This window comes from Podarcis filfolensis (assembly GCF_964270895.1).
Source record: "Podarcis filfolensis genome assembly, chromosome: W".
NCBI lineage: Eukaryota > Metazoa > Chordata > Lepidosauria > Squamata > Lacertidae > Podarcis > Podarcis filfolensis.
This window is the reverse complement of record NC_139619.1, coordinates 41,427,887-41,454,490: the sequence shown is the minus strand read 5'-3', so window position 1 is coordinate 41,454,490 and position 26,604 is coordinate 41,427,887. Positions and strand designations below refer to the sequence as shown.

The 26,604-nt window shown below is 48.9% G+C and overlaps 1 protein-coding gene across 1 annotated transcript in view; it reads right to left on the bottom strand.

Annotated features, from left to right (window-relative positions):
* The window catches only part of LOC310753747 (inositol polyphosphate 5-phosphatase OCRL-like), a gene marked incomplete at both ends in the record, with an annotated part of 59,218 nt that overhangs the window by 20,036 nt on the left and 12,578 nt on the right, over positions 1–26,604 (bottom strand). The window contains 8 exons of the mRNA XM_083595088.1: positions 11,637–11,739; positions 11,823–11,934; positions 12,752–12,879; positions 13,570–13,654; positions 14,178–14,222; positions 23,678–23,767; positions 24,265–24,400; positions 25,806–25,909. Coding sequence (XP_083451214.1) covers positions 11,637–11,739; positions 11,823–11,934; positions 12,752–12,879; positions 13,570–13,654; positions 14,178–14,222; positions 23,678–23,767; positions 24,265–24,400; positions 25,806–25,909 — 803 coding nt within the window. The remainder of the gene's footprint in view (positions 1–11,636; positions 11,740–11,822; positions 11,935–12,751; positions 12,880–13,569; positions 13,655–14,177; positions 14,223–23,677; positions 23,768–24,264; positions 24,401–25,805; positions 25,910–26,604) is intronic.

Here is a 26,604-nt window from a genome sequence, read left to right as displayed (position 1 = left end):
CATAAAGAAAGTTCTGTCCTTCTTTGGCACCAATTGGCCGACCATGCCCAAGAGAAAGGCCTCTGGCTTCTTAAGGAATGTATATTTAAATATTTTTTTCATTTCGTTATAAATCATCTCCCAGAAAGCCTTAATCTTTGGGCATGTCCACCAAAGGTGAAAGAATGTTCCTTCATTTTCTTTACACTTCCAACATTTATTGTCGGGCAAATGATAGATTTTTGCAAGCTTGACTGGTGTCATGTACCACCTGTATATCATTTTCATAATATTCTCTCTTAGGGCATTACATGCCGTAAATTTCATACCTGTGGTCCACAACTGTTCCCAGTCAGCAAACATGATGTTATGACCAACATCTTGTGCCCATTTAATCATAGCAGATTTAACTGTTTCATCCTGCGTGTTCCATTTTAGCAGCAAGTTATACATTCTTGAAAGTGTTTTTGTTTTGGGTTCTAACAATTCAGTTTCCAGTTTTGATTTTTCCACCTGGAAACCTATTTTTTTATCCAAATTATAGGCCTCTCTTATTTGAAAATAGTGCAACCAATCTCGCACCTTGTCTTTTAATTTCTCAAAACTCTGCAATTTCAATTTATCTCCTTCTTGTTCCAATATTTCCCAATATTTCGGCCATTTGGCCTCCATATTGGACTTTTTCAGTGCCTTTGCTTCCATTGGTGACAACCACCTTGGGGTTTTATTCTCCAGTAAGTCTTTATATCTTAGCCAGACATTAAACAATGCTTTCCTGACAATATGGTTTTTAAATGCTTTATGAGCTTTAACCTTGTCGTACCACAAATATGCATGCCACCCAAAAACATTATTGAAACCTTCTAAATCCAAAATGTCTGTGTTTTCAAGAAGCAGCCATTCTTTCAGCCAACAAAATGCGGCCGATTCATAATAAAGTTTCAGGTCTGGCAGGGCAAATCCACCTCTTTCTTTAGCATCAGTTAGTATTTTAAATTTTATTCTGGGCTTCTTGCCCTGCCAGACAAATCTAGAAATATCTCTCTGCCACTTCTTGAAACAGTCCATTTTGTCCAAAATTTGCAAAGATTGAAACAAAAATAACATCTTTGGCAATACATTCATCTTTATAGCCGCAATTCTGCCCAACAAGGAAAGCTTCAGGTTTGACCATATCTCTAAATCTTTCTTCACTTCTAACCAACATTTCTCATAGTTATCTTTAAATAAGTTTAGGTTCTTAGCAGTCATGTTAACCCCCAAATATTTAACTTTCTTTACTATTGTTAGGCCTGTCTCCTTCTGAAACCTTTCTTTCTCAATCGGTGTTAAATTTTTCTCAAGAACTTTAGTTTTTGACTTGTTCAACTTAAAACCAGCCATCTGCCCAAATTCTTGAATCACTTCCAAAACTCTTTTCGAACTAGATTCTGGCTCCTGTAATGTTAAAACTAAGTCATCTGCAAATGCTTTCAGTTTATATTGCTTAGCTCCGACCTGAATGCCTTTAATCAGACGGTCCCTTCTAATCATGTTCAATAGTACCTCCAGGACTGAAATAAACAACAATGGGGAAATTGGGCAGCCTTGTCGTGTACCTTTCTCTATCTTAAATCCCTCTGTCACCACATTATTAACAATTAATTTAGCCTTTTGTTCTGAATAGATTGCACTTATACCATTTTCAAACCCTTGGCCCACCCCCATCCCCTGAAGATTTTTCTTCATAAAACTCCAAGAAATGTTGTCAAAGGCTTTCTCCGCATCTATAAAAATTAAAACTGCTTTAGTATTTATATTCACTTGCAACTTCTCCAAAATGTTAATTATGTTCCTCGTATTGTCCGACAAGTGTCTACCCGGAAGAAAGCCAGCTTGGTCCTTATGGATCTCTTCCAATAGTACTTTTTTAACCTATTAGCCAAAATGTCAGCAAATATTTTGTAATCCACATTAAGTAGGGATATGGGGCGGTAGTTCTTAAGTTGCGTCTTTTCAGACTCAGTTTTCGGTATAAGTGTAATGTAGGCTTCCTGCCACGACTCCGACGCCTTTTTCCCCTCTAATATCTCATTGCACACCTCCATTAGTGGCCGAATTAACCAATCTTTCAAAACTCTATAATATTTGGAGGTTAAGCCGTCTGGTCCTGGAGATTTACCCAACTGCATATTCTGAATGGCACCCTCCACTTCCTGTTCTGTAATTTTGTCACTCAACATTGTCTTTTTTTCTTGAGAAATTTTTTGTAATCCATTTTTCCTCAGGAATTGCTCTAACTCAGCCTCTTTCTGTGGCCCTTGTGTGTAGAGTTGTTTAAAATATTTCTGGAAGCAGTTTCTAATTTCCAATGGATTCTGTATGATCTTTCCATTTACCTCCAAATTTGTAATAGTATTTAATTTCTGTCTTTTCTTCATCTGCCATGCTAGCAGTTTCCCACATTTGTTAGCCGATTCAAAAGACTTTTGTCTCATCTGCTTAATTTTCCATTCCACTTCCTGGTTTATCATTTTCATATATTGTACTTGATATAACTTAATTTCTCTCAGAATCTCTTGGGATTTTGGTTTCGCTCTTAGTCTCTTCTCTCCTTCTTTTATTTTTTCCAAAATTTTATCTTTTTTCTCATTTTGGGTTCTCTTCTTTATTGCATTCTGTTGGATCAAAAACCCTCTCATGACCGCTTTGCCTGCGTCCCAGATTGTCCTTTTTTCAACCGTAGTGTTCAAATTTATCTCAAAATAGTCTCTCAAAGTTTTTTGGGCCTTCTTAGTCACCTCCTGGTCTCTGAACAGGGTGTCATTCATCCTCCATCTAAAGGAACCGATTGGCATTAGTTTCATCTCCATCTTCACTGCATTGTGGTCGGAGCAAGTTTTTGGGCAAATTTCCACTTTTCGTATCTTAGGTGCCAGTCCTCTAGTTATCCATATTTGATCAATTCTTGTCCAGGTCATATTGGCTTCAGAGAAGAATGTTCCCTCTCTTCCAAGGGGGTTCTTAGTTCTCCAGATATCAGTAAGGTCCATATTGTCAACTAGTTCAAAAAAGGTTTTTGGTAGTCTGCCGTCTTTAGTTACCACCTGTCTCTGCGACTTATCCATGTTTGTAGATACCACCCCATTCATATCTCCCATCATAATGATGTTATAGTCCAGATAGTCCAACAATGTCTCATGCAATTTCTTAAAAAATTCAGATTTCCCCTCATTTGGTGCATATACTCCTACGATCAAGTATTTTTCACCTTGTAGTTGGATCTCAATTGCAACAAACCTTCCTTGTTCATCTTTAAAAACAAATTTCGGTGATAGGCTCTCTTTAGCGTAAATAACAACTCCTCTCTTTTTAACTTTGTCCGATGAGATGAATTCTTGGCCCAGTCTTTTATTAATAAGAACTTTTCTATGGAGCCTTACCACATGGGTTTCCTGCAAACAAATTAAGTCCATTTGTTCCTTTTTCAATATATGAAAGACTTTCCTCCTCTTCTCCGGAGAGTTAAAACCGTGAATGTTCCAACTTAATAATTGCAGAGACATAGTGTAATTATTTTAGTTTCCTCCGGCCGCTCCCAAAAGCTCGTCAAGTTCTTGCGGTGGTATCTTCTTTTTCGATTTGTCAAGTCCCGAAGGTGGTAGTGCTGTGTCTACTCCTGGTCTCAAGGCTTTTAGCACATCTGTTGCTTCTTTTTGTAAATCTTCTTCAAAATCTCTCAGAAATTTTTCCTTATCTTCCACTGATCTGATTCTAAACTTTTTTCCTTTAAATGTAAAGGACAATCCCTGGGGGAACTCCCATCTGAAGGCAATGGAATTCCTTCTCAGCAAGGCCACCAAGTCTCCGTAGTTAGTTCTCAAATCCAGAAGATGTTTCGGTATGTCCTTAAAAATCTCCACTCTGGACTCATTAATCTCTAAGGTCTTCTGGAAGTGAGCGCCCAATATTTTATCTCGTTCCTCTTTCGAACGGAGGGTCACCAAACAGTCTCTCACCCTGTTTTTCCTCCCTCCTCTTCCAAGTCTGAAGGCGCTCACTATCTTAAAGTCTTTTTCCAGCTCCAGATTCCAGAATTTCTCAAATTCCTGTGAAAGATAGTCACTCAAGTTATCTTTCTCAAGTTCTGGCACCGCCCTGATCCTCAAGTTTGTCTGTCTCTCTCTCAAATCAACCATGGACAATAAGGCCTGATGGTCCCCAATCTGTTTACGCATAGGTTTGATTTCTTCCTCCACAGCCACAGCTTTTTCTTTTGCTTCCTCAGCTATTTTCCTGGTAGTCGCAGATTCCTCCAACAGTTTTTCTATAGCTTTTGTATTTGAGTTGATACTAGCTGTGTTCCCTTTAATTTCAGTTGACTGGTCTGCAACCTGTTTACTTAGGCCTTCCAATTTCTCATAAATTTTATTCAATACAGATGTAAATTCCCCTTCTGAGGCCATTCCTTTTATCTCAATTTGCCCTGAGTCTTCCTCCTGAGTCGCAGGGGGGCCAGGCACAGATGCTCTGCGTTGCTGGGAGACTAAAGTAGACTGTTGCACTTTGACCTTAGATCTTGTTGCTCTTTGTTCAGTCATTCCCCTTTATCTTCTATCAAGGTCAGTTCCCACAGTCAAGCCTTGCAATGGAAAGTCCCCAAAGTTAGCGGTGGAAAATTCCCCCAGTCAGCAACAGACTTCAGTAGTCCTCTAGGGGGACACAGTAACCACCATTGAATTCTCAGTAACCAAATAACAAAGTCTTTTGGTAACTTTCCGTGTCCCCTCTTTAGTTAAAACAAGTAATTCAGTCCAAAGGAGACTTTCTAAATGTATCTCCTTGCAGAGTTAGATCTTAAATATTTACAGTATCCATAGTCAGTGCGAGCCCAAATGTAGCAATCCTCATAAATCTGACAGTCCGTTCCCAGGGATTCCGCAAACAGTCTATTGGGTTCTCAGAAGATCCCCAGAGGAAATACAGTCACTTTCTTAAGCTTCCCCCCTCTCCTCTAAGGGGGGAGTTCTTTCTTTTAATGCTTGGAGTTAAACCTTTACAGTCCACTTTAAAATAATAGCGTTGGAGTGTCTTTGCTTTGATCTTTTACAAAACGGAAAGGCGGACTTCCTGTTTACACCTTTCCGCTTCGGAGCCCAAATTCACTTATTTTTTAGTCTTCAAATCCAAATTTCTTAGAATTCCCCTACTCACGGATGTTCTTTTTGCAGCCGAATTTCACAGGAAAAAGGTCAGCGCTCTCCGGCAACAGCTACGCGGCTTCGCTCCATAGACGCAGCAATCGACCCGTAGCACCGCGCCGCTCCCGCTGCGCACCGGAACCCCTTACGGGGCTCCCTCGCTGAAACGGGGGGCGCAAAAGGTGCCTGCTGGGTCCCACGCTCGCAGGCTCTTTCTGCCTGCGATTTCTGATCGGGTCTCCGCTTCGCCGTAGCGGACAGACCCACTTTCTATGGAGCTTCTCCTCCTACTCAGAAGGAGACCGCCATTGCCGTTGGCGCCGCCTCCGGAAGTCCGGGACCCGTGCTTTCCAGGCACGCTGACGGGAGGGATGAGTCCAGCATTGCATTGTTGGGTCGTATTTTCAGTGACAACTATTTATGACAGAGGTTTACAGAAAATTGATCTAAAACCTCTGCTTGTAAGAGGCTATGGGCATTTGAAGAAGCCCATCATAATCTTTACATGAAATGTATCTTTAGAACACCGGTGGCGTCATGTCCCCATTTGTTGCCTTAGTTTCTCCATCAATGCACCACCCACAATTTGCCATCATATTGGCATCAGGTGTTTTCCAGGCCAGTGAATGTCAGCAACCCCTTCTTCTAAAGTTGCTTCCCCAGTTTCATCCAAAATAGAAAGAAATGCCATTTGGTAGCCCATTGAGAAGCTTTGGGAAGTAATGAAATACATTTCTGAAAGTTATTTATGGATGCACAAGGTCACCACATCTTTGCTTAAGGTGAATGGAAAGGAACATTTCCCCAGGCGGCACACCACTGTCCCCGAATCTTGTCCGCTGCTTGGTCATTTCAACAGATTGTGTGTCTTAGTAAGATTTTGTACATTTCAGAAAGCTTTCCCTTGCCTACAAATGAAGTGCATGATTTTTCAAAAACTTATTAATGCCCCGTGCTTTTACTTCTGGTGTGGTAAAAAATTGCAGAATCTGGCTATCATTTAAAGCAGTGTAAGACGCTGGTTTACGTTTCCCCTCACATTTGGTGACTAGGTAGGGATATGCAGTTTTGTGTTTTGTTTTTTGAAGAGTTCCTAAGGAGTCCTGCTGCTTCCGAGTTTTATTTTGGGGGTTGTTGTTGTTTTTGTTTACAAAAAGGTAATCCAGTTGTAACCTTTTTCTAGGTACAATTCTGTACATTCTGGTACTACCTGTTCACTCATGGTCCCTCCAAATCCCTTTGTTTCTTTTAGCAATGTGTCCTTGTGTATCTGCTACCTTTGCTTACAGAATTTCTCCTGAGGGGCGCTTTGAACATGTCCCGTAATACATGTGGATAAAAGGAATCGCCTTTGTTAATTTCAAAAGCCATTTTATTTCTTCCATGATTTTCTTCTGTTGTTAATTTATTTTGTAAACGCAAGTGGGGTTTAGTCACCAGAGAGGTGGAGTCTGTGGTTTTGCTCAATAGGTCATGGTCATTTCAAGAGCCATAGGGCCTGAGATGGTTCCAGCTCTAATTTACGTGTAAGATTAGGAGTCCAAGAATGTGGAATCAGTACTGCAGAAGGTCAGTTCTGACATACTTCCCCCCTAAATAGTGGGTGAAGTCCTTTTGGAAAGGACTCAAAGGTTTCAAAGTGTCAAGTTTTGCTGTACTGAAGGACTGTCCATATCTAATCTATTAGAACATTGAACCCTCCTCCCCACTCCAGGAATTTTGCTATCCAAAGTGGGTTTGAATTTGGATAATAAAAGTTTCCAGTCGAGTAGATTTATATATTTTAGTGAAGGTAAGCAACTTAAAATGACCACAGACCCAGTAAAACTCGTGACAAAGAGAAGAGAAACAACATTTAAAAGCAGATACAAATAATGAGGCATTATTCTTTTCTCAAGAAGCCAGCAAAATTTCACTTTTCCTGTTTTATTTTAAGCATGCTTTTTATTCAAGTTTTTAACAAACAACAAGGGGGTAAGCTGCTGACTATAGGCAGACTATCCCTTCTCAAGGGCCATTCCAAATGTGTACAATTGATGGCTCCAAAGTAAGCTGCACTCTGTGAGTCCAGAGGGCAACTGGTGCCATTGTCCCTGTTAGCATTTTGTAAGAAAGGGCACCAAGATTTCATCAAGCTGTCTGCCTTGATGAGACTTGCAGTGAGGATCCCTTTGATAAGCCATCGGCAATGCATAAAGGAGGGCAGGTGGCTTGGTGAGCAGGGAAAGTCTTTCAAAGATTTGGACCAGCGATGTGCCTTTGCTTCGGGCAAAGGGTGATGGTGGATGGATCATAGCTACCTAACTCAGCACTGTCTGTACTGATTGGCAGTGGCTCTACAAGGTTCCAGGCAGGTGATGTTTTCAGTTTCACCTGGAGATGCTGGAGACTGTTCTGGGACCTGCATTACCAGCGAGCTCTGGTCCTCCCTTAAGGAGTTCGGCGGCTCAATGGTCTGACTCTGTGGAAGGCACCATGCTATTCCCCTTTAAATTAGCCATTTCGACAGAAAACATGAGAACTGGAATTTTGCTCTTGAATTGATTTTTGGATCGCCTGCATGCCAAGCACATACTTCTACCACTGGGCCAGCACCCTTCCTCAGTGACTGAGGTCTCATTGCACACAGCCATCCAGCAAGCAAAAAAATGGTATTGTTAGAAGGGCAGAGTGGGGAGCAAGAGATTCAGGGGCCGGTTTTAGACCCACAGTGCTCGGGTTTATTCTGCTGCCTGCTTGACATTGTGCCTCCTTTCCCCCTACCTTTTATTCCTATGAAAGTTTCACAGTGTCGCTGCTTGGGATTCTGGATAATCTATGGTGTTTTTCTTTTCAGTTTTTTTAATTAATTTTCCAAAAAAAATTTAAGACAAACAAACAAACAAACAAACAAACAAACAAACAAACTGAAATATACTCAGAGTCGCAAAGTGATTTCATGCTCTTTATTCAGCTCATAGTGGTGAGGAGGAATGAATGAATGTCTCCTCAAAGTATCTGCTTTATATACATTATTTACACAATGGGCTGCACATGATTGGCTAATTCCGGAATTCTACTGTAAGCCAATCAGGTTGTGGATTCACTTCTATCTGGAGCATGATTGGGTGGTTCCTGCCAACCAATCATACTGCTGCATTGTTCTAGGACCAATCAGACTGCTGCATTCTGAATCCTATTGTTCTAGGACCAATCAGACTGCTGCCTTTTGGATCCTATTGTTCTAGGACCAATCAGACTGCTGCAGTTTGGATCCTATTGAACTCAGTACATAACACAAACAAACATACATCCTAATTGTAATTAAACCAATCTTGATAACATTGTTAAGTGACTTCCTCAAATCCCCCTGGTTGAATTTCATTGTATTTCATTTTAACAGTTTTCCAAAATCAATCTTCTTTAAAAAAAAAATATAACTTGATCACTTCACATCTTTCATTCTTTCTAATCTAGCTTGAAACATCTTAATTCCTATCCTTACATATTTAAACCCTAAGCCTATCTCATATTTGCAAGCTTTTCCAGTTAGGTTATCTTGACATATTTAGCTAAATAATCTTTGAATTTTGTCCATTCTTCCTGGTACTCCTCCTCCTTCTGGTCGCGGACTCTTCCCGTCAGGTGGGCTAGGCCCGGGATTCTGGAGAATCTATGTGACTAGATGCTTGTAACGTATGCCAGGCAATCTGGCACAAGTGGGTAGGGTTGCCATCCGCCGGGATTTGGCCGTTGGAAACAAGTGTCCCTGCGGGAAACGCTTGAATGTCCAGGAAAATCCCAAGGTATAGCAATTCTACACGTGGGGAGTAGGGACGCAAGCGCAAATCAGAATAAAGCAAAGGCTGGGAAAGTTCAGACAGAAACACACACACACACACACACACTATTCCTCAAGATTTGTGTTTAAGACACAGGATCATAGAATTGTGGAGTTGGAAGGGACACCGAGGACCATCTAGTTCCGTTATTCCCAATCAGGGGTCCGTGGCCCCATCCCTTGCCTCCCTCCAACTAATTTTCTCTCATATTGGCATGGCAATAGCATACATTTTATGGGTGGTCTTGTTGTTTTTAGTATACCTAAAATCCTTTGCTTATTACCCCACATTTTGTTCAAAAAATTGCTTTGCAGAGGTAACTACCATAGAGTTATCAATTTTTTCAAAAGTAGGGGGTCTGCGGCTTGGCTTTTGAAAAATAAGGGGTCCTCAGTAATTAGCCAATTAGGAACCACTGATCTAGTTCAATCCCCTACAATGCAGGAATAATGCAGTTGGCCTATACAGGGATCAAACTTAGGACCTTGGCATTATCAGCACCCCGCTCTGAACATCTGCGTCACCTTCAGAGTTGTTGTTGTGGGAGCTGTAGTTCACCAAAGTAAATATTGAAAGGATCCTCTTTTCACATCAAGGACAGACCATGCCAAACATCTACCTTATGCACAAAATTGACTCCCCAAGCTCTTCTTGTGTTTTAAGACGCTGGGATGTGGGGAGCCGGAAATTCCACTGGGCTGGCAGAAGCCCCTTTTGTGACTCAATCGAGCTCTGTCTTCAACCCCCATTTTAGTTTGGAAAACTCCTCCCTTTTCCTTTAACACACTCCCCTCCCCCCACTTTCCTGCATTCCACTCTTTTTCATATCGAAAGCAATTTCTAATGTCCACTGCCAGGACCAGCTGAGGATGTTCTTGCTTGAGGCAGAAACACTCTGAGCCTTGCCTCTGCTTCTCCTTTAGGAAAGGAGGCTGGAGAGGAGCAGGTTGTGTTGGCGAAACCCTCACAAGGGCCTGACCGTGGTCACAATAGTGGCATGGCTGCAAGCATGGTGCTCTATGGACCTTGATCTGCCCCCCCTTGAGCCAATGGCCTCGCAACGCCTCATGCGCAGGTTGGCCCTGCCAATTCCTAGGGTGCCCAGTTGGATTATTTCAGTGGGGAAGGGGGAAGTTCCCAATCCCGTTCCACTGCTCAGCACCTGCTTCCCCCCCCCTCAAAGTGATCCATCTAGCCTCCACTCCATCCCACTTCAAATGAAAATAAATAATAAAATTGCTCCCATCCAGACTCTGCAGTCTCCATAGCTGCTCTCAGAGCTCCAGTCTCCTTTGGTCATTTTGGGGACTCCCTTGAGAAGAACAAGTGGACATCTAGGAGTTGCTGTTGGTGGTGGTGGCGGGAGCAGGGCTCAGCTCCTCCTGCTCTTAAGTGTGCTCTGCTCAGTTCTGCAGCCTTATCCCTTGGCACCAGGTGCACATATGCTCTCATAACCCCCTCAAGCCAAGCCCAGTTCTTTTTCTTCCTCTGCTCTCCCTCCTACCACTGAGCCCTGGAGACAAAGCTTAATGGGGAGAGGGGAGGGCAGACCTCCCCTCAAGAGTCTATTCAATAATTCGCAGCCAGCTGCTGCTGGGCTGAAACTTGCAAGCTGCAAGCAGTATGAGGAAGGAAAGCAATTGAGAAACACCTTGGGGAAGCAATGTAGCCCTCTTTCTGCACCTGCAAGCCTTGTTGTGAAGAGCGAAGTCAGATTCCATGGTATCTGCACGACCTGATGCCCCATGCAGCACCCCCTCTCCACAGCCTCTCCCTCATGTGTGCTGCGAGGGCCCAAGGCGGCTACATTTGGAAAGTCTGGCTGAGCTTCAGAGCAGTGGAGAAACCAGCAAAGGCAAGTGTAGCTCCCCTCCAAACACCAGAACAATCTCTGCACAACGGATCTTTCATTTTGAAACAACCGCTTCCCAATAAATTAAGAGTGTGTGTGCACCAAGTACAGGAACCCAGGACAGAAAAGCAGAAAGACAAAGTTGCAGAACTTGGGGTCGGGTGGGGAGCCCAACCCAACCCAGCTGTACCCACTGCCTCAGCTCCCCTCCTGCTTCCCAGCCTGCGCCCCCTCCTCCTCCCTGGTCCCTTTAGGCAGTGCTTAGTGTCTCATGAAGAATGAACACCCTAGAACTCTACTTGGCAGAATGGGGACAGATAGCTGAACTATAGAGAGCAGGCTAAGGCGTACGTGGGCCACAGTGGCTGCCCTGCCCCTTCTTGATGAGCATCAAGGCTGGGGGGACAGAGAAAGAGGTCCTGCAATCCCAGGACAGGCCAGGAATCCTTATGCCTGGTACCCACCAAGAGTAGCACATGCTCAGCTGCAGCAGAAGGGGAGAGCGTGGACTACTGCGCAGGGACTGAGAGCAGCAGTGGTGGTAGTAGGATGGGCAGGGGAATGACTGTCCTCCAACAGGGTCCCTCCCCAAGCACCCTGAACCTGCTGCCAATGCCCTGGAACCATGTGGAAAGCCAAGTGTGCAACCGTGTCAGGAGTCAAGAGGAAAAGGTGGAAAGGGCAAAGCACAGGGAAGGGAGCTGGCACATGGCAAGATGGCACAAGGGGAAGGGCAGGCACCAGAGAACAGAGGCTGGGCCTTGCCTCTTCCCTCCCCACTTCGTCTCCAGTCACGCTTGGCACCTTTCGCAGTCATCCACCCCCAGCAGGAAGCCCAGGAGGAAGCCGATGGCACTCGGCAGAACGTTGGGCAGAGGCCGTAGCAGGAGGCTGGCGAAGAGGGTGGCTGCAGGGAAGCGAAAACATTTGCATGAGAGGAGGCGGGAGCAGGAGGAAGGCCAGCTCCCAGCCAGGACAGGCAGGCCTTACCTAGCATGTTGCCACTGACATTGTTGCTCTCAGAGTATTTCAGCAGCTCCCGCAGGAAAGCCACCACGAAGCGGAACACGTTCTGGTGCGACCGCGGCAACTGGCAGATCACCTGCAAGACAGGGAGGGGCGGTTTGGAGTTTCAGTGCAGAGCTTTGCTAGAGGAGGGGCATGGATCACTAGCACGGTGTACTTGTTATGTTTGCAGGTTTAGACCTGGCATAAAAAAAAAAGAATGTTTAAAATGGTAACCGGACTAGAACTCTGCTGGGAACTTTGGGGAATAATGCAACTGCAGAGTCGGAAGGGACCACAAGGGTTAACTAATCGAACCCCCTGCAATGCCTAAGGTGGGACTCGAACTCAGGACACTGAGATGAAGAGTCTTATGCTCTACCAACTGAGATATCTTGGGGGAAGGGCCATAGCTCTGCAGTAAACCACCTGCTTTTCATGCAGAAAGTCTCAGGCTCCACCCCCAGCATCTCCCAGGAGGGTAGGGAACATCCCTTGTCTGAAATCCTGGAGAGCCACTGCTTGTCAATTTCAACAATACTGAGCTAGATGGCCCAGTATATGGCCGCTTCCTGGGTTGGAAATTCAAGCGAGGTTCACTGAAACAGGTGGGCTATTGTTACAAGTCCTGGTCAGAAAGCAAAAAGGCAACATGTGCGCACCCCACCCCCCTCCACAACGGAGAGGGATGGTTATCAAAGGAGACATCAGCAACCTCTGCAGTTAACAAGGCTTCCCAGACCAGACTAGCCCTCCTGCCAGTGTGCCGGTTTACTGGCTTTCAGGGATGTTTTAGTGGATTTCCTGTTACTCGCGGCAACATTTGGACTAGATGACTTTGGAAATCCCTTCTGATTCTATGCTTCTGTACACACCACAGACCAGCCAGGAAGAGATGGGGCTCTGGGGCCGACCTGGCAACAGAGGTGGCTGTCATGTGAGCACTCAAGGCAGCGCTGATACAGTTCATAGCAAAGGACTGGTTCTGGCACTGCCTCCAGGAAGATGAGCAGAGCTTCGGCCACCGAGTGGTCACTGCCAGCTATTGACAGCCTGGCAAGGGAAATGTTCTGTCCTGTTACCTGCAGCCTGCCTCCTTCCCAGGCTGGTCCAAAGCAAGAAGCTTGGTCCTTATACATCTGGGCCCACCTTGCAAGTTTCCCCTTTTGGCGCAAGGTGGACCTTGAACCCGCAGCCCTGAGATTAAGAGTGTCACGCTCTACCAACTGAGCCACCCCACTGTAATTATCCCACACCTCCCCTCTTGACGAAGCTGCCTGCAAAGCTGATCTGCCGAGGAAATGTCCTTCTGCAGGCATGGTTTCAATCCAAACAGCAAATACTAGTGGTCAACTCCAAAAGTGCGGTCAACAAACCCTGCTTGCCAAAGAACAATTGAACGCACCCTTGAAGCTCCTTTGCAGCCATGTCTTTACCTTGACACCACGTATGATGCTAGATGTGGGGCCTGCGGGCCTGTCAAGATTCCCCACCTCTGCTCTATCTAGCCAGGCTGATGTTTTCAAATGGGGGTTAAAGCTGTGAAGCTGTTTGGATGCATGACTGGACTTGACTGTGGGCATTTCATTGTGCTGTGTCCCAGAGCCTTAAGGATGGGCTGGCCTAGGAACCTAAGCCACCAGGTATATAAAAGTGAGGTCCACTCCAGCCAAGAGCGAAAGAAAACCACCAAGCAGCCCTGCTCCCCAACAATGTCCCCCAGAGAGGATACGGATCGTCTCGGAAATGCTGGTGTCCAGGCACTCAGTTATCTCCTGCAGCTCGTCCTGCGTCCCCGGGGTCTGGAAGAGGTCCTCCTGAAGCAGAGTATCACCCATGCGTTCGGAAGGGATGAGGTACATCCTGGATAGCATGAAGAACAATCCAGCCCTGGGGTGCATAATGTGAGGTCGAGGAATGCCACAGTGGAGAGAAGCCCATCACCAAGAGAGCTGGCGCAAGGGCTGAGAATTGTATCCCGCCTGCTTTCCACAGTAGCATTCCTACTACCCTTCTCCTGATTTGGGGCAATGGGAGAGTGAAATCATTCCCCGCTTCTTCTAGTGGCCAGTCTCAGAGAGCCGCTTTGCTAGGGAGAGACAGACAATGGTTGGGAACACTTGGGTTCTTCTGAGCCGCTCTAAGGAAGACCGTATGCTGGATGTCCCACCCGCTGCCGCTCCACCAAGGTGCCACTATACTCACAGCAGGAGTTTGTAAGAGCGAGTCGGTAGCTAAGATATAAATCAATTGGGACGTTTGGAACCTGCACACCCCAAAACTGGTACTGGATTCCAGCCCACACCCATCCTTTCAATGGTACCGTCCCCCTCAGCTCACCTGGTGGCAGGCATTCTTGAAGAGGTGGTCCACCAAAAGGCAGATCTCCTTGGCCGCTCAGTGGAGTCATCACCATCCTGGGGTACGATATCCAGAAACTGCTTCTCCTGGAGGTCCAATGACAAGGGGGACTGGCATGAGAGCCTGACAGAATGTGTGCCTGTATGCATTCTTTCCTTGCTCCAGCTGGGTGGACAAGTCTTGCCCTCTGAGGCCACAACTAGGGCTGGGTGATAGCTGGCTTTCAACACAGTGATATATCACTAGCTAAACATTGCAATACACCAATATATCACGATGTCTGAAATAAGATGGAGCTATGTAGAGGCATTCGCTGGCTTCACGGTTTCCCCCGCATTGTGATTTCTGCTGCCCCCTGCAGGAGGGCAGGGGAAAGCTGAACCGGCAGAGTCCACAGGGGCTGCAGGAATCTAGAGAAGCATTGTCTGGCTTCACAGTTTCCCCCCACATGGTGTTTTTTGCATAGTACACACACACATCATGATTTGCAATATATTGCCAGGTCAGAAATTATGAAACCAGTCTCACTATCTAGACTTCAAGCTGATTTGAAAATATATCTATATTGACGTATTGCCCGGCCCTAGCCACAGCAAGCATCTCAAGGGGGAAAACAAAAAACAAATTGCTCGCACCCCAAATCCAAGCTCCCCCTCCCCCTATTAATATGCAGCTCGTAATCCTCCCACTCCGGATGTGCAGTTCACCCAAAAGCTTACTGAATATGCAGCTGTGGTCATGAGGTTTGGCTAACATTTTATTTAAATTGCTGGAACCTGCCCTGGGACCTTAGGGTGAAGGGCAGGAAATAAGTAACAAAAACAGCAACAGAACATGGATGGGCCTTCATAGGTTGATGGGCTGCAGCCCCAGCCAGCATGATGAGATGATGGGGTCACATGTTCACCACCCCTTGTCTAGAGCACGTTGCAGAGGCAGTGGTAGAAACTGAGCAACAGCTGGAGCCCCAGCCCACGACTTTGTCTGGGCAATGCAGCACACAGCAGCTGGTGAACCATGCCTCCTGCCTCCTTCCCATCTTCCTCTCCAGAAATGTTCAGGGTGGTTAGTTCTATCTCAAGCTACCACATTCAAGAGAAAGAGAAAGAGAGGAGGGGGGAGCAAGAGAGCTTTAGGAGCACAGCAGTGGCAAGCAGCCCATCACTAAAAGGAGTTGACAAGGATGGAGAATTTGATCCCCTCATCCCCAGGGCAGCTGTTGATTAGGACCCAGTTCATCCCGCCACCAATACTCCCCGCCCCTGTCGAGAGAGAGAGAGAGAGAGAGAGAGAGAGAGAGAGAGAGAGAGAGTGTGTATTGATGTGGGGAATGACACATACTGTATCAGAGTCTTAGTGCAAGAGTAGCTGGTGCATGCTAAAATACACAGGAGCCTTGCTGGGTTAGATCAGCATTTTGTTCCCAGAATGGCCAACCACATGCCCTTGGGAGTCCATAGGGACACGGGGACAAGAGCACTCTGTCCATCATGTTCCCCAGAAACTGGTAATCAAAAGCATGTGGTTTGTGATAATAGTGGCAAGAAATAGCCCTGACCGGTAGCCACTGATAAACATATCCTCCATGATTCTCAATGTCTACAGCTGTCCAAATTGACAGTCACCACTGTCTCCTTGTGGCTAGGATAATACACCCAAGTATATCTGATTTCGAGAGGAGTGACATTTCCCTGAGCCACCCCAAAGCAGCCACTACCGCTTCCCAAATGCCAGTGCTCAGGTGGTAAGAGTAAGCCAGAGTGGCATAGCCTGTGCAGCAGTGGCTGAGCACAGAAACAAGGAGAAAACTGGCTCTTGGGGCCAGAGGGGGCTGGCGCCTGCATCATGAGACTGGGCTTTCTGCCTCCCGTGCTGCCAATCGCAAGCGGACCCAGAGTCAAGCAGCGCAAAATCAGTTACAAGCAGTGCTGGCAAATTCTGGTTTCGTCTCCGTTCTCCTCTGCCGAGTTCTACAAGGGCCACGTTGAGACTAGGGAAGAGAAAAATGCAGAGAGCTAGAGTCACCACCTGGACTGGATTTGAGTCAGAAGGCAGGCAGGTGAGGTTGGTGGGGTAGTGCCTGGTTTGCCCTAAGGGACCAGCTGCCACTGCATGGAGCAGCTGCTGATCGTTGACAAGGGCAACTCCATTTACGTGCCTTCGAGGCACATGCACACTGCCGCAAAGCTGGAAGGGGCACTTGAAGGGGCAAAAATGTCCCCCCCCCCAAGAGCACAAAAGCGGCAAAGTGGCATGGAAACAGCATCTCGACTCCCTCCCAGGAGCTTTTGCACCGACCTCTCAGGCCTGTGGAGAGTTGGAGCAAGGAGTTTTGCAGGGAGGCTGCTGGTTTTCAAAAGGCCTTTCCAAAGGGCTTCCGGAAGTTTAGAGGGTGTTTGCAGGCTTTTCCAATGCTGTCCCCAATATACGCAATTTCATTTAAACGCACGGTACCTCGGAACGCAACCCCCGTGTAAACGGGGCGTTGCCTGTACCTGATTTGAGCCCGCTACAAGAACATCTAGAGGATATCAAACCAACTGTTACCTTTTCTAGGAAGCTGTCTTCTCCCTGAGATCAGAGGAGGAAGGCAAGAGCAAAAGACAACCAAGGGTGTTAATGGCACAGGCCCTGAGAAGAGAAAGAAACAGCCCGTTGGCTGAACAGTATCTGGGCAGATGGCAGGGAAATGCACACGGTTCAGTGGCCCTGCGAAAGGGCAGGTGGGAGGACCAGAACCTGGGATGACTCAGTCAAGGCAAACAAAGGGCATGAACAGCACACAGGAAGCGGATGCACAGCTACAGAAGCTGAAGCTGAATGCAGCGGAGGACCCCCAGCCCCCACATTTCTGAGTGGAAGAGCAGCTGTTTTTCAAGCAGGCAAGCAGAGTGGGAAGGGTAGACATCCAGCACAAGGCTTCCAAGGAGGTCCCGAAGCAGCTTGGTAGGTAGCTCCCACTGATGGTGAGGAAATAGTCCTTGCCACGGTCAAGGTGAAGGACAAAGATAGCCTCAATCTTCTCTTCCTTGCTGACGTACACATCCAGGGAAATGTCCACCGTCTCACCTAAAACGGGAGGAGGTCAGGTAGATACACTCTTTGGCACAGCCAGGTTTGCTTGTCTGTAAATTAAAAGTGAAGACAGTGAAGAATTGAACAGAAGGACACAATGCGAGCCTGCTGGATCAGGCCAATGGCCCATCTAGTACAGCATCCTGTTCTCACAGGTGTATGGGGGAAACCTTAACTTCAAGAATTAGGAGAAGAAGCGACTCAGTCCCCCCCCCCCACTTTCCTCTCTAGTCCTCCAAAGCAGCAGCTGCACAGAAGATGGTGACAGGATACTGGAGGGTAAGAGAAAGTGATCCTAACAAAAGAATATAAAAAGGGAAAGGATTTTTGCGCCCCCAATGTAACTTTCTTTTTTAGTTTACATTTTATTGAGTTTTTAAAAGTTTGGCTAGTTGTATATGTTCCCCAAGATATTTTTGTGCCTCCACAACATAAAAATATGCATTGTTTTAAAAAAGTAATTTTTGGACGGACTGCTCTCACTGGTTCCCTGCGATGCCAAAAGGTGTTTGGGGACCCTCCAGCATTGTTTGGCTTCAATTCATTTGTGTGTGTGTGTTTGTTTAAAGCTGGCCACACACACTTTTACACTTTGGGCTCCACTGCTTTGACGTGTGGCCCTTGGAGGCTTGAGCATGGGGCAATGCAGCCCACAAATGTTAAGCCTCCCCTGCTCTACCAAACTCCCAAGGTTTGAGGGAGGAGGGTTGGGAAGAGGAGGAGAAAAGGAAGGCCTTCCCTAGATGACCCTTGGGGTCCCTTTCCAACTCTACAGTTCTCTGATTCCAGAGAGAGACGCGCTGGGCTCCAAGTATCCCTCGCAGGGCTCAGCGCAAAGCCATGTGTTATGTACTGAGTTGAATAGGATCCAAACTGCAGCAGTCTGATTGGTCCTAGAACAATAGGATTCAAAAGGCAGCAGTCTGATTGGTCCTAGAACAATAGGATTCAGAATGCAGCAGTCTGATTGGTCCTAGAACAATGCAGCAGTATGATTGGTGGCAGGAACCACCCAATCATGCTCCAGATAGAAGTGAATCCACAACCTGGTTGGCTTACAGTAGAATTCCGGAATTAGCCAATCATGTGCAGCCCATTGTGTAAATAATGTATATAAAGCAGATACTTTGAGGGGACTTTCATTCATTCCTCCTCACCACTATGAGCTGAATAAAGAGCCTGAAATCACTTTGCGACTCTGAGTATATTTCACTGGCGACGAAGGTGGGATCCCGCTGAGCTGACTGCCACACACAGCACCGCAGCACCGCCACCTGCCGCACCGCTGCCTCGCACCGTGTATCCAGGCTTCAGCTCCGGGACACAAGGAACTCAGAATGGCAACCGACAGCAGCTTCTCGCCATTCAACCCAGCATCTGGAGACTGGGAAGCATACGCCTCCCGTTTCACCTTCCTCCTAGAAGCCAAAGGGGTCACCGATGAAGAAGATGCCAAGAAGAGGGCAATATTCTTCAGCGTCTGCGGAGAGGAGACGTTTGAAATCGCCCGGGCTCTCCTTGCGCCTGAAGACGTTGCTACTGTTCCATACAAAACAATAATGGAACAGCTGAAGGGGCACTTTTCGCCGCAGCCCTCAGTGGTGGCTTGTCGAAATGCCTTCTACGCAAAGCGGCAAGCCCCTGGGGAAACCATAACTGGGTTTGTGACCTCTCTCCGCCAAGCTGCCCGGTTCTGCAACTTCTCAGAGCTGGAGAACATGCTTCGTGACCGCCTCGTCGGTGGCCTGAAGGATGAGAAGCTGCAACGACGCCTCTACGCTAAGAAGGACCTAACGTTCCAGGTCGCTCTGGAGGAGGCCCTGGCAACGGAAGCTGCCGAGAGGTCGACGCAAGAGGCACGGCCGAGCCAGCCGTCCCAACCGAGGGTCCACCACAAAGACCTCACCGACGACTCAGGATCTGACAAGGAGGAGGTGCACCGAGTACAGCAGCGCACTCAAGCAGCCCACATACCACAGCTGCCTCGACGAGAAGGAGGGAACTGCGCAAGCTGTGGGGAAAGTCACGAGAGGAGGACCTGCCGTTTCCGCAACGCAGAGTGCAGACAGTGCAGAAAATTGGGACACATCGCCCGGGTGTGTCGAGCTCGGCCCACCCGACGCCAGGCATCAGATGACCAATCCAAGAGCCCCAGGTCCCGGGGCCCAACACACCAAGGCAACTCGACGGAGCTCACGGACTTCCAGGTATACCAGTTGCCCCACCCCAACGTAGAGAAAATTTATGTAGAGGTACAGATAGAGGGGGCCCCATGCCGCATGGAGCTTGACACGGGTTCAACTCTATCCATAATCTCGGCAAGGACCTTAAGAAAACTGTGTCCTACTGGGGGTCCCAAACTCAGGCCGGCCCCATTCACCCTCCGGGACTTCCAGAAACGTAAGGTCCCCACAATGGGGGTGGGGACCTTCAGGGTGCAATACCGAGGGCGGACGCGGCAACTGGACTTGCTTGTGGTCAAGGGCCCCTACATTAGCTTACTGGGATTGGCATGGTTTGGACCACTGGGGCTAGCCGTCACCGGGGTGAACCACACAAGCTTACAAGTGGACGTGGACGCCATATGCAAGGAATTTCCGGGGGTTTTCGATGGGAAATTGGGACAGTATACGGGCCCCCCCATTGCTCTACAGCTTGACCCCACAGTACGACCAGTCAGGCTCAAGGCCCGCCGGGTCCCATTCGCTCTGAAACCCCGTATAGACGAGGAATTGGACCGACTCGTGGAGCAAGGAGTGCTGGAGCCGGTGCCTAATGCCCCCTGGGAAACCCCAATCGTCACACCCGTCAAGCCTAATGGTTCGGTCCGCATCTGCGCAGACTACAAATGTACCATAAACAAGGCCCTCACGGCCCATGCATACCCAGTGCCAGTGGTCAGCCATGTCCTTGCCACCCTGGCTGGGTCGAAAATTTTTGGCAAGCTGGACTTGGCCCAAGCATATCAACAGCTGCCAGTAGATGAGGCCACAGCAGAGGCACAGACGATTGTGACGCACAGAGGAGCGTTCAGGGTAAAGCGGCTGCAATTCGGTGTCAGCGTGGCACCAGGCATATTCCAGAATCTAATGGACTCTCTCCTTAAAGGGATTCCTGGTGTCACCCCCTTCTTCGATGATGTGTTGATTGCCGGGCCCACACCAGAGGAGTTTGAGGACCGCCTCCGCACCGTTCTGCACCGTTTCCAGACGGCGGGTCTCAAGGTGAAGCGTGAAAAATGTCTACTAGGAGTGCCTCAGGTGGACTTTCTGGGATTTATGGTGGATGCAGAAGGGGTTCACCCGACTGGGGACAAGGTACGGGCCATTTGTGATGCCCCAGCGCCCAAGAACAAGACTGAACTTCAGGCCTTCTTGGGACTATTGAGCTTTTACCATTCCTTCCTTCCCCACAAGGCGGCGGTAGCGGAGCCCCTACACAGACTCCTGGACAAGCGGGCCCCTTGGGTGTGGGGCCAGCGCCAGGAGGCCGCATTCCAGGCAGTCAAGGACTTGCTGGTCTCAAACTCGGTCTTGGCACACTTCGACGAGAGGCTGCCAGTGGTGCTAGCATGCGACGCCTCGCCCTATGGCATTGGCGCTGTCCTGGGACACCAACTCCCGGATGGAAGAGAGGTACCGGTGGCATACTTTTCCCAGACACTCAACGCAACCGAGCGGAACTACTCGCAAATCGACAAGGAGGGTCTGGCAGTCGTGAAGGGAGTAAAAAAATTCCATGATTTCTTGTACGGGCGGCCCTTCACCGTGGTGACTGACCACAAGCCGTTGCTTGGCTTGTTTGCCCCCGAAAAGCAGACCCCCCAAGTGCTGTCTCCTCGCGTCCTCAGGTGGTCAATTTTCCTTGCCAGCTACCAGTATGCACTGATTCACCGCCCTGGGAAGGCGATGGGCCATGCAGATGCCCTCAGCAGGCTACCACTACCGGAAACAGGCCCTGACCCAGCACCTGCACAAGAGGTTATGAGCCTGGAGCTGCTTCCTGACCGCCCCATTCAGGCACAAGAAGTTGCACACCATTCCAAGAAAGATAGGGTCATCTCCCGGGTCCTGGACTGGGTGTGGAGGGGATGGCCCAGCAGCAGCCCCGGGCCAGAATTCGCCGGTTACACAACCCGCAGACATGAACTGTCGGCCCACAAGGGGTGCCTGTTATGGGGAAGCAGGGTCGTTGTTCCCCAGCCCCTCCGCAAAAGGGTCCTCACAGCCCTACACGAGACACACCCAGGGGTAGTAAGAATGAAGGCCCTTGCCAGGAGTTATGTGTGGTGGCCGGGGATCGACGGAGAGATAGAGGCCTGGGTCAAACACTGCCAGGCCTGCCAAGAATCCCGCCCAGATCCCCCAAGGGCCCCAGTCCAGTCCTGGGAGTCCGCCCGAGCACCATGGTCACGCCTGCATGTGGACTTCGCTGGCCCCTTTCAGGGAAAAACATTCTTCATAGTGGTGGACTCCTACACCAAATGGCTGGAAGTCGCACTGGTACCGTCCACTTCTACGTCCGCAGCCATCCGGGTACTACGCAGGCTGTTTGCAACCCACGGGCTCCCTGACACTCTCGTCTCAGACAACGGGACTGCATTTACGTCAGGAGAATTCCAAACCTTCACAGCGCAGAACGCCATCCGCCACATCCGTTCGGCGCCATTCCACCCTGCCACCAATGGCCAAGCAGAACGCATGGTGCGGACCACCAAGGACACCCTTCGCCGCATGACGCAAGGGGATTGGGAGTACCGCCTTGCCACATTCCTTCTAGCACAGCACAGCACCCCCAGCTCAACGACTGGCCGGAGCCCCGCTGAACTACTAATGGGTCGGCGCCTTGCAATCAGATTGGACCGCCTTCACCCCGATAGAGCTCAGGATGAGCTAGTGGTGGGGAAAGGCAGGAACCCCCGGACCTTCGAGGCCCAGGACCCAGTGTACGCAAAGAATTTTGGGGCAGGCCCTGCATGGGTACCCGCCACAGTCACCAGGGTCACTGGCCCCGTGTCGTACGAGGTGCTAACAGATGGGGGGCAATGCTGGCGCCGCCACTGTGACCAGATACGGCGACGATTCCCGGGAGAAAACCAGGAGGAAGAGGACAGGTCAGGGAACAGTGGGGCAGTGAGGCCCATAGAGCAGCAGGGGCAAGCAGGAGAGGCAGAATCAGTAAATACAGAGGGGACCCGTGAGGCCGAAAGGACACCGGAACCAGAACCACGACTGAGCGAGCCGGTTGCGCCAGACCAAACAGCCCTATCACAGCCAGAACCGTGCTCCTTGGAACACGAGCCAGAACCTGAACCCCGGACCAGGGAACACCCCAGGCCGCAACGCACACGTAGGCCGCCGGCGTACCTCGAGGACTATGAATGCGACCTCCCGGGCAGGACTGGAACTTAGAGGGGAGGGGTGTTATGTACTGAGTTGAATAGGATCCAAACTGCAGCAGTCTGATTGGTCCTAGAACAATAGGATTCAAAAGGCAGCAGTCTGATTGGTCCTAGAACAATAGGATTCAGAATGCAGCAGTCTGATTGGTCCTAGAACAATGCAGCAGTATGATTGGTGGCAGGAACCACCCAATCATGCTCCAGATAGAAGTGAATCCACAACCTGGTTGGCTTACAGTAGAATTCCGGAATTAGCCAATCATGTGCAGCCCATTGTGTAAATAATGTATATAAAGCAGATACTTTGAGGGGACTTTCATTCATTCCTCCTCACCACTATGAGCTGAATAAAGAGCCTGAAATCACTTTGCGACTCTGAGTATATTTCACCATGGCTTCCAATACTGGCTGTCACTGAGCTTGGGGATAAAGGAGAAGTGGAGGGTGACCTGCCCGTTGTTTGTGATCTGGAACCTCTCCTTCTGCAGCTGCCGGAACTTCACATTCTCAAACGGAAACTGCAGAGCAAAAGGGGGGGGGGGGGAGGAAAGAGAGTGCTTGCCTTCAGCAGAGGCAAGGAAACGTGCTCCAGGGGGAAGTTTGTCCTTGGCCCCGGGCTCTCATTTAGGGGACTGCACATGCAACAGGTCCACGTGGGGCTCTCCAGATATTGCTGCACTTGCCACTGGCCATGTTGGCTGGGGATGATGGGAGTTGTAGTCCAGCATCTGGAGGGCACCACGCTGGCTACCCCTGGAGTCTTTGCCTGCGAGGAAGAGGAAGAGGCTGCCGCTCAGTGGAAGGGCATCGGCCTTGCATGCAAAGGTCCCAGGTTCTATCCCCAGCATCTCCAGGTAGGGCTGGGAGAGATCCCCCGGAAATCCTGGGGAACCGCTCAAGACTGAGCTAGATGGGCCAAGGGCTTCTTTCCCCCCTGGTCTTTTTGCAGCAAACCCTCTTTAAGGGGTTGGAGAGGATCCTATTAGTCTTTACCTCCCTCCAGGGAGGGAAGGAATTCGTTCTCCATCCTGTCCATCAACTGAACAATATCCTCAAACACTTTCCGGTACCGTCGGTCAGCCACAACCTTCACCTATGGGGGGGGGGGCAGAGCACATTTGTTGGAGCTATGGACTGAAAGGGGGGGCATGAGTTAAGAGCAGAAAGGCCTGATGCACCCCCCTGTTCCCAGCCCTGAAAGAGGCAAGTACTGTAACTCTGAGAGCTTCCCCAGGATGGCAGCGGCTGTGACTTCCAGAGCCAATGGGCTGAAGCCAAATGCTCCAAGCCAAGTACCACAGAAGCTCCATTGCATGAATGGAGCCAACGGTTAAGGTATACAGTTCATCCCATGTGGTCTGCCATGCCTGCAGGAGCAGCGTGTACTCAGAAGAGTGGAGAATGGAAGCCTAGGGATTTAACAGAGCCAAAACCTGCCCACTCCTTGCACCGGAAGTCATTGGCCAAGGAGGAGCTCTGTGGAAAGGGGCCTGGTTGTTGGTCAGGACCTGCCCAGATTCGAGGAGGTGCCACATAGCAGGCAACTAAAAACCCTGAATAGACGATAGCCCTGGCCAGGGCAGGTCTTACCCCTGTGAGGAAGAGGGAGCTGACGGGCTTGTGGTCGCTCCTTTTCAATTCCATGTGGCTTCGGTAGCTGAGCTGATTCACGCTGCCTCCTCTCCAGAGGATTGGCTCACACCATGCTGGCACACGGCACTTCCCACTGCAAGGAGACAGTTGGACTGGCTGAGGCAACACACAAGGCTCACACAGTCCAACTTTGGCTCCACACACGGCCTGTGATCTTGACCACGGTCAAGAGCTGGAGATGATGGGGCTTGGGAGTCCAACTTCTGAAGGGGCGGACCTTGCAGGTGTGCAGGCATTTTGCCTCATGGAGAGAGTTGTCAGGAAATCAAAAGCTGCCATCTACCAGGTCAGAATGAATTTCTGACCTCCCCCAGTTTGGAGTCCTACATTGCAGGGGGTTGGACTAGATGACCCTTGTGATCCCTTCCAACCCCACAATTCATTAATTAAGTCTCCTCTGGCTGGCAGCAGCTCTCTGTGGCCCAATCCTTTTTCAGGTGGAGGTGCCTTTCAACTAGAGACTCTGCATACAAAGCATATGGCACACCACCAAATGATGATCCTTCCCCAAAGCAAGGGGCCCCGTTATTCTTGTTCAGACACTATTTTTTCAGTGATCCAAAAGACCCTTTCTGGCACCTGAAATGCTGCCCAAAGGAGCCTGCCCTTTTCCGGCTTCGTCACTACATGTTCCGCCTGTCCTTTTGATTTCCCCATTACCACAGCAAGAGCAATGAAACTAGCAGGCCTAGGTGGCTTCTGACAGTTGTCAAGAACCACAAGAATATGCCAAATCATGGATGGTGAGGCTCAATGGCTACTAGCCATAATGGCCACAGAACATACTCCACCAAGAGAAGCAGTATGGCTTGGAGGAGGGGAGCGTGCTGTTGCACCCAGGTCCTGTTTGTGGGCTCCCCAAGAGGCATCTCATTGGCCAATGTGAGAACAGGATGCTGGGCCAGATGGACCAATGGCCTGATCCAGCAGGGCTGCTCTCATGCTCTTATGAGAGAGCACCAAGTCTAATTCCCAGACTTCCTTGACACAAAGAGGATTCTCATTCAGCCTGCTGCACCTTTCAAGGAACTGCAACACTGCTTATACACACCACGAAACAGAGGATGCTGGTTATCAGGACAAATGTGGGGGAAAGGAGCCAAAACATTTCCAGAGCAGGGATGGCTTGAGGAAGACAACATATCACAGCCTTGCATTTCACAACTCGCCTAGCAGCCTTTGGCAACCCGGAATTCCATGCAAGCAAAGTGAGCAGGTGAAGGAGAGCTGGATCTCTCTCTTCCTCTGTGGCTTGGTGTCCATTCTGGCTGCAGAGGAAAGGAAGTTCCTCCAACCCTCAACTCTAGCCCTCCTCCAACAGCTTGCTTAGCAGAAAGCCATGTTTAAAATATATGTTTTACTAGCCTGCTCAGGAGGATGGAAAGGCAGGACACTACTAGCATCTCAGCAGACTAGGAAAAACAAACAAGCCTTGCAGAAGAATGTTTGAGAGGACTTACTTACAAAGGCTCAACTATCAAGCAGGATCTGTTTTAGAGTCAAATTTGTACGTCGGGATGAACTTGATCTCTCCCTCTGTGAAATCAGCAAAAGCTGTCTTTTGGGTACGCTGAATGTTTAGCTAAAGCCAAAAAGAAATTGCTTATCAGCAGAGAAGCAAAAGACCCCCTGTTGCCTGACAATGGAATCTATTAACAGCCACTGTTGTGCTGGAAGACCAAGGTGAAGTACTAGTAGGTTAAAGGTAAAGGGACCCCAGGTTGGACAGTGTTCTCGAAGCTACAAACATGAGTCTGACCAAACTGCGGGAGGCAGTGGAAGACAGGAGTGCCTGGCGTGCTCTGGTCCATGGGGTCACGAAGAGGCGGACACGACTAAACGACTAAACAACAACAACAACAACAAAGGGACCCCTGACCATTAGGTTCAGTTGTGACCGACTCTAGGGTTGCGGCGCTCATCTCGCTTTATTGGCCAAGGGAGCCGGCATACAGCTTCCGGGTCATGTGGCCAGCATGACTAAGCCGCTTCTGGTGAACCAGAGCAGCACACAGAAACGGTGTTTACCTTCCCGCCAGAGCGGTACCTATTTATCTACTTGCACTTAGACGTGCTTTCGAACTGCTAGGTTGGCAGGAACAGGGACCGAGCAAGGGAAGCTCACCCCGTCGCGGGGATTCGAACTGCCGACCTTCTGATCGTCAAGCCCTAGGCTCTGTGGTTTAACCCACAGCGCCACCCGCATCCCTACTAGTAGGTTAGCCAAGTGCAAAAAAAGGGGTATACCTGCTGAAATCCTATCTTATACACAATTAT